Consider the following 7,968-nt stretch of genomic DNA (forward strand, 5'->3'; position numbering starts at 1 on the left):
ATGAATATTTTCATGAGGACAACCTAACATAAGCTTTTTAAAAAGTAAACAGCTCATGTCTCCTCTCTTAAGACAGCAGCCTGACAGAGCCCTTTAGAAGGCTTGGAGTTGCTTACAGGGTTTCCCCAATTCTATTTTCGCAGTGATCAGCAATTCATCACTCTGCTTAAGGAGCTAAAAAAGGGAAAAATACCTTTTAGACATTTCAGATTATATTCTGCTGATAAATACTATGATCCTGGTGATGGGAGAGATAAATCCCATGAGCTGAAATGAAGAAAAATCCAAATACTGAAGAGAGTGAGTTGGCAAGGGGATGGAGCTTTATATTATCCAAAGATGGTCTTTGATTGAGAAGTATTGTGAAAAAAGCTCTACTAGATCTCAGGCTACAGCATTCAAATGTCTACAGCTTGACATTAGTAAGAACCTTCAGAGAAAGTAAACACAATTCTCTGTATATTTCTTACTAACATTCTTAATTTTCTTTCGAGGTCCCTTCCAACCCCTATGATTCTATGATTCTATGAATCTTTTTTGCAAGCTGTTATCAAACATCTTCAATGTGGACACTGAACAACATGCTTTGCTAAGCTCAATTTGTTACATCCACAGACATCATTTATCAGAAGTGATATGAAAGAAAAAAAGGTAAATTTTAAAATCTTCTTTTTAAAACATGTAGAACCAGCAAACTGTTTTGTTTTTCTTCCACACAGAGCAGACAATCATCATTAGAAATTACCTTGTTTTAGGTTAGAAAACATGTAAAGAACTAATGTTGGCAGGACTGATGGCTGGAGATATTAAAAAAATAAAGACTGGGAAAACTCATTTGTTACACACACACTTTAAAAGAGAAACCACTGAAGAGGCACCAAGCAAATTATAAAACAACTGACAGGAGGATTTTAGCATTAGGACTTTGGATTTGACCAGTAAAAAAATAGTAGAGATGTTATAAAGACATTGATTATTGAAGAAGCTGGAAAAGTCATAAAGATGGGACATCTCTTTTAATAATCAAACCTGTTTAAAGGAAAAAAACCCAAAAAACAATGCAGCAGCCAGAATGTGATACACACGGATGACAAGTGACAAACGGTTTACTGGCATCCTAGCCCAAGGTCAGTACTTCTCCCTGTCTACATTCCTCCACGTGATGGTAGAGTGCACCAACTTTGACATTTCTGAATGCAAAACTGTGGCTTAAAGATTCTACCAAATAAGATGTCGTAGTTTAAGTTGTCTTTTTCTCCATACTTGTATTTTCCTGAGACTGAGAAAGCTGTAGCACTTCAGCGTGGAGAAGAGCTGCATGGTCAAGTCCAGCCTTCTTTGATGGAAGCCCTGCACTATGCAGAGGCAATTCTCCAAATCTCCCATTAATGGCACTTTCATACATCATATTCAAAGGTAATCAAGAAAAGGTCTCATCTTGGCAGGCAGCCGGCAAGTGCATCCGGCCTTGGTACAGTCACAAAGTTCATGGTGCAGTGCAGTAGTGGACAGATCTTTTCATGATCCTTCAACACTTCACTCAAGTGTTTCATTTCATCTGTTAGCTTTCCAATTTCTCTTTTCAGGGAGGTATTTTCTTGCTCAAGAGACTCATATTCCTGGAAGGAGTAAAAGAAAAGAAAAGAAAAAAAAAGTCTACTGAATGGTCAAAACATTCCTTTCAGTGCTTCCACTTAAGTCTATTCACATAACTGCAGAAAAACTGCGTGGTTTCTTACTAAAAAGCACAAAACACTAAGGAAGGACAGCCACAGCCTGGGTGCTGTGCCTTGATTCCTTTCCTGTGATTCCAGGGCTGCAGGCGTGGGTGGCTGCATCCCTCTGGTGGCCTCTTCCAGCTCTGGGCTGCCTCTGCTGGGAAGGACCAAGCAGGAGAGCTCAGAGCAGAGTAAACGAAAGCACTGAGCACAGGTAGGTGTCAGGAAAACCCAGTGCCTGGCATTGCTGGTGAGGAGAGGGTAGCCCCAAGCCAGGCTGAGGTGCACACCTAGCACAGAGCCTGGTGCCAGCCACTCTCTTCCAGGCTGGCTGAGGTTTGTAGGCACCTGCTCAGATGTTGGGGAAGTCAAGAGCAGGAGGAGGGGACAGTCATGTCAGCTTGTTCCCAGCCCCAATTTGTCACCAGAGGGCCTGACCAGTGTTATTGCTGAGCTGTGCTGCTTTTGAGCTAAGGCTTCTCTGGCAATGAATAAGCTGCTATTAACTGCAGGGGAGTTTTGAGATGCTCTGTACGTACATCTGTGACGGATGTGAGACTCGTGTCACATTTTTTGATAACTGTGTGCTAACTGCAGTGTCTCAAGTGTCCCTCCTGTCAAGCCTTCACATCCCAAGGAGAAGAGCTAGAAGTTCAGAGCCAGCCCATGGAAAACCTGCAGGTGTCTGCACCTTGCTGGTGGCCTGGGGCTCAACACTCACCCACTCCTTCCTGGGAAAGCTTCAGAACAAACTTTAAAGCCTGCACATGCCTAAAAGGCCTGTTTACCAGGCAGCACATAGAGCCTCTCATGTAATGAATGCTACTCTGTGCAGCCTGGGACTGCCTCTGCTGCCTTTTGCTGCAGGAGTTTGGATCCCCTTGCTCTTCCTCACACCCTTCCACCCACCTCTCTCACACACAGGATAAAACAGGCATGGCCCTCCCAACACATTATGTTAGCCAGCTCCACCAAAGTTGCCTATCCCTGACTCAGGCTCTGCTTAACTCTTGTTGGCCCAAATCCCTTAGGGTTCAAGTTTGGAGTAAATGTTATTCTCCCATTTTCAGGATGAGACTGCCAAATTGTTCTTGCTAAGAACAAATTTTTATTCAACCAGATCTGCCTGCACCTAGGAGAGCCTCCATGCCTGAGAATGAAGATTCCCAGCAGGAATCCTTAAGTACAGGAGGAACATCAGGAAGGCACAGGACCCAGAAATTATTCCATAAAAGCCAGGGGTTACCCCTTTCTAGAAGTGCCCTGCACCTGGCTTTCTCAGGCACTGAGTCAGAGAAGTTCTGGGAAAAAACAAACCCAAAACTCCCCAGGCTGTCCCTCTTGGCCTCTGCTGACTGTTGGCAGATCCCTCTACTCTGAGAAAGAGAAGAGCCTGTGCTGAACTTCCAGAGCTGAACAACTGACTCAGCCACAATCACAGCAGCAGAACAAACATTTACCTCAAAAAACATTTGCAGCAAAAGCACTGCTGTGTGAAGTATCATCCAAAACCAGAGAAAAGGGGTTCCTGTTCTCCAGGGTTTACACTGAAGACTGGAGAAATCTACACCATGTTGTCATATTGAGAATTATTAAGAGTTTCTGAAAGAATCAGTTACTTTCATGGTTTGTTTTTGAAACACCCAATTATTTATAAAAGCATAAATGTACAAGAGCTAACAGAACCCAACTCTCATGCTTGAAGGTTTTAAAGAAGCCTTTTCAACTGAGTATTTCAGCCTCACACCATAGTTTTAGAACTGACTTAAGCCAGCACAGCCACTAAGCAGCAGTCTCTTCCTCCATCACCTCCCTTGAAAGGCAGCAAGCCTTCACCCACTGTCATGGCAAAGATAACAAGCTTACCACTAATCCAGATGAAAACATGTTTGATTTAGCCCAGAGCACCCCTGAGGCCCAGTTCACCAGGTGGTCACAGGGGGATGAGGTGAGGACAGAACCACATCTCTCTCTCTCTCCCTGGCAGTGTAAGTGAATGCAGAGCTGCACTGTCCAATGTGAGCACCAGTGTCTGGGAGTTCCCAAGCTGGCACCCTGCAGCATGCCTGTCTTTGCCTCACACCCACAGCTTTCTGAGCTGGACTAGCATGAAGATGAGCCCACACTGGGTTAAAAAGTCTCATGATAGGTACCCAAGCCATGCCTGCCAAGCATCAAGTACCCACTCACTTCGTGAAGTTTATCTGCTTTCTGGGTTTGTTTCTTCCTGCTCCTCTGTGCAGCAACTCGATTTTTTTCTCTCCTCCTTACTTTCCTGTCATCTTCTTCGTGACTCTGGAAGACATAAGCCAGAAGCACTTCGCTAGATTTTAAGATGCACGTGGAGATGCCCGAAACTTAAGTGTTTCTGAAAACGAGCACATAATCCCAATTTCACAGCACCTACTCCCGGCCTCCCACGGACTGGCGAAGGTCAGCACATCCCTGGGGGAGGAAGGGGAGGGGTGGAAGCCGGCAGAGACGCCCGAGGGGATGCGGCAGAGCCCCGCCGTCACTCGCTCCACCTCTGATGGGGGAACCGGGCACCCCCATCACTCACGGCAGACACCCCCGCTCCCTCTCTGTCGCACGGGAGGCATTTTATACTTCCCTGGCACCAGCAAGAACGGGGGAAAGGGGATGCGGACGGCAGAGAGGAGAGCCGGGTTACCGCTGCGCCCGCACCCGCTGCCGGCCGAGCATCCCCGCTGCTCCCGGCGGTCGGCACTGTGTGCCGGCGGCAGCGAACTTTCCGGCCAGCACCCTCGGTTCGTCCACTCTACCTGGGAGAACCGGCTCCAACAGCCGCCTCCCAGGGAAGGGAAGAGCCAATGCCCGAGAGAGAACGGACACCCCGACACGGCGCTGCCTGGCGTGACTCTGCCCCATCTGACCGCCTGCAATGCCGACCCCTTCCGTCCTGCCCCTGTCCTTACCTGCTGGCCGCCCTCCGCAGACGCACTCTGGGGCAGGGAACTGCCTGCTGCCGGGACGGGGCACGACATCCCGCCGGATGCGGAGCTGTCCCGGGGCGCCGCTGGGCTCCCCCGGCCCGCGGGGGGTGGGCGGGAAGGGGCGGGAGGGCAGGGCGGGACGGGGCAGGGGACGCACCGCCCCGGACCGCCCCGGCACCTGGCACCCCCCCCCCCGGGGCCAGACCTCCGCATGGGCGGCACATGGCGCCCAGTGGCAGTCGCGCCGCGTCAGGGGAACCGGGAGACCCGGGCCAGCACGGCCCCCCCGGCCAGCGCTGCTTCCCTCTGCCCTGGCCTCCTGGGGACCGAGCCCCCCGCGCAAGCAAAGCGCATCCGTCCTACGTGACCGAGGGTCTTGCTCAGCCCCCGGGGGCCGGGGGGAAGCCCGCACCTCTGGAGCACGGCACTGCCGGGAAGGAGCTGCCTGAAATTCCCCTGGAGAACCCCAGCCCCGGGGGCCGGCTGGGCCCGGCGCTTCTCCTGGCTGCCCGACTCGTGCTTTCCAATGCAGAAACCTCCGCCTCGCGGTTTCTCCTCTCCCCAGATTTCCCCCCCGCTGCCGGGCGGAAGGCCAGGCTGCCCCCGGGAGCCGGCCCGGGGCTCCCTGTCCCACCTTCCCCGTCCCAAAGCCCGCCCGGCGCTAGGGACCAGCTCACCCTCAGCAGCTCCTGCCTGCCGTGCTTCTGAGACATCGGATTTCAAAAGCGGGGTGAGCCCCGGAGAAGCGACAGCCGGCTCAGCCAGGGTTCACGGGCATGAGGACACGGCCCTGGTGCTGGGATGAAGCGATTTTCACTTTCGCTACTCGCCCTGTTCCTTTAAATAATAAGGAAATGCCACAGGCTTCTTGTAAACGCGAAGCCAGGCAAGGACTGCCGGACGCACAGTTGCATCCCGACAAAAATCTCTCTGTTCAGCAGTTCTGACGAGAGTTCTTTAGCAGATGAAATAATGTTTCTTTCATCCCGCCACTTTCCCTCTATTTTAACTGCACCGCTCTCTTCACCTCCTGCTCTGAAGCAAGTTGTCTGCACCGACAGCCACAGATGCATCAGCCTGTGGTACCCGATGTGCACTCCTGGCTGTGCTCAGCTCAAGAGGGTGAAGTGTCTCCAGCCTGCAGACAGTCAGACATGAAGTCCCAGGTATCTTAATAAATCAGATACTTCCCTATTTTTCTGGTTTCCCCAGAAGTTTGAGTCATCCAGCTTAGATGAAGATGAGGCTACAAAGTGTGCAAAGTGAGTAAATACAGACTATCCTTTCAGGAAGATCTGGCTAATAGTTCATGCTGAAGGTGAGAGAACTGGAGTCCAAGAGTCAACCTGAAGTCTGCCACAGGGTTCCTGGTAGGCTCCCAGACCTTCAGCTAGGTCAGCATTACTGGAAAACCTGAACAGGACTTCCCCAGTGGGAAGTGCTTCTCCTTGACTGTAACACCTCAAACCAGCTTGTGTCCATCTTCCAGACCACTCACACCTTTGCTACTGCATTTTCTCAGAGCTCCTCCAACCCTGGAGGACTGAGTACCTGTGCCTTGTCCACCTTGAAAGCCCTGGGGACCCACCATTGGACAGGCACCCTTGCCAAAGTGCCCCAACATCACCTGTGTCTCCAGGCTGCACTGAGTCTCCCAAGCATCTTACAGGATGCCCTCTGGTTTCCTTAACAGCAGTCTTGCTTCTCCCTTCCTTTGTCATCCAGCACACCAACACCGGGATGCTCACCAAGGGGGTGCTCATGAAGGCAGCAGGTGTGGGTTCAGTGTTGTTCTTCAACTGAGGTGATCCAAACCAGTATCTCCTGTATGGCAGTCCTAGCCTCCAGGCAGTGAGAAATGAGAGGGTGAACAGCTCTCAAATGTTCCTTTGACACGGTGCAATCTTGCATTAAAGTCATAGAATGGCTTCAGTTGGAAGGGGCCTTAAAGATCACATAGTTTTAACACCCCTGCAAGGCAGGGACACCTTCCACAAGACCAAGTTGTTTAAAGCCCCATCCAATCTGGCCTTAAGCACTTCCAGGGATGAGACATCCACAACTTCCCTGGGTTAATTACACACCATGCAGTTAAAGAAAAGGAGTAGAAATATAGTTGTGAGCTGAGATTTAGCTGTGGGACAGCTGCTTAGGAAGAGAACACTGGGGGCCTTGCTGCCTGTGAAGATTAAGCACAGTTGAAATAAACAGGACCAGAAGCTGGTAATTTTCATAAGATCAGTGAACTGGTATATTCCCTTGCAATAACATCCTATGAACCATGCTGACAAAATACCTCAATAGCTCTTCAGAGTGCTCTGTGCAGAAAAAACCCCAAACCTTCCATAGACTTTGAACTGACCCAACACAAAACTCTCCTGCTGTTCCAGGAGCAGTGCTGCCCTCAATGGCAACTGCACAAGCAGGCTATTGAACAGCATCAAGTCCTGAGCAGCTTACCAAGAATTTATCAGTACTGAGTAAATACCTGATTCATTGAATAACTCCTGGCAGCTGCAGAGAACGGTTTCCAGGATCCCACAAGTATGGGACAAGCAATGGGACAGTCCCCTTGAGCCTGAATAGTCTGCTCTTGTTCAAAATGGCTAAGGAAATGAAATAAAAATTTGCTTCTGGGAACAAGTTTCTGCTTAGTATTAAAGTTATCTCTAGTACATCTGTAGAAAAGCCTACACATCTACACAGTAATTCCAGGTAATGCAGCAGAAAAGGCAGAGCATTTCTATGCAAGAGAGAAAACAAGCTCAGAAAGCAAGCTAGTCAGTTGAGTTTACATTTTATAATAGCAGTTTATCAGCAGTTCTTGTCTGCACTGAAGCAGCCTACACACACACAGAATTGAATAAAGTTTAGCAGTGTGGCTCTTCTGAAGAACTGTACACATCTGACCCATGCTGCAGAGTGCTAGCATGCCCCAGCTTCCAAACAGACCTCAGTGTCATGAAGATTTCTGAAAGAGAAGCTTCCTCATGTGCTGTTTGCAATTATTCAGAACTGCACACTGCAGAAGGGTGTGTGAATACTCCTTCAGTTTACAAGGGTTTCTCGGCTAGGGATGGCCCACCCTCATGAGCAACAAGCACACTGCTGACAGTACACACTAACAGTGAGGTGTTCCATCTCACCTCAAAAAGCCAGAAAAGTCAAACTCAGTTTGCAATGTTCCCAAGCATCCACCACTGCTGCGCTGTCTTACAAAATTCAAAGGCTATATAAAGAAAAACTACCAGACATTGATGCAATACCAACTCGCTCCAAGTTAAAAATAAGAAGCT

At 49.5% G+C, this 7,968-nt stretch overlaps 1 protein-coding gene across 2 annotated transcripts; it reads right to left on the reverse strand.

The window, feature by feature from the left end:
- Positions 1-914: 914 nt before the first annotated feature.
- BATF3 (basic leucine zipper ATF-like transcription factor 3) lies at positions 915-5,443 on the reverse strand. Of its 2 annotated transcripts, none has more exons than XM_030447856.1 (3): positions 5,350-5,443; positions 3,909-4,013; positions 915-1,619 (listed from the first exon to the last, which is right to left on the reverse strand). In XM_030447856.1, exons 1-3 carry the CDS (start codon positions 5,383-5,385, stop codon positions 1,434-1,436), a joined length of 327 nt encoding a protein of 108 aa, XP_030303716.1. In that variant the 5' UTR covers positions 5,386-5,443; the 3' UTR covers positions 915-1,433. The 2 variants fall into 2 exon arrangements, with proteins under 2 accessions (XP_030303716.1, XP_030303715.1); XM_030447855.1 differs by lacking the exon at positions 5,350-5,443 and adding an exon at positions 4,655-4,782 and having other exon boundaries at positions 935-1,619.
- Positions 5,444-7,968: the final 2,525 nt, after the last annotated feature.

The sequence above is a fragment of the Calypte anna genome, chromosome 3 (assembly GCF_003957555.1).
Source record: "Calypte anna isolate BGI_N300 chromosome 3, bCalAnn1_v1.p, whole genome shotgun sequence".
NCBI lineage: Eukaryota > Metazoa > Chordata > Aves > Apodiformes > Trochilidae > Calypte > Calypte anna.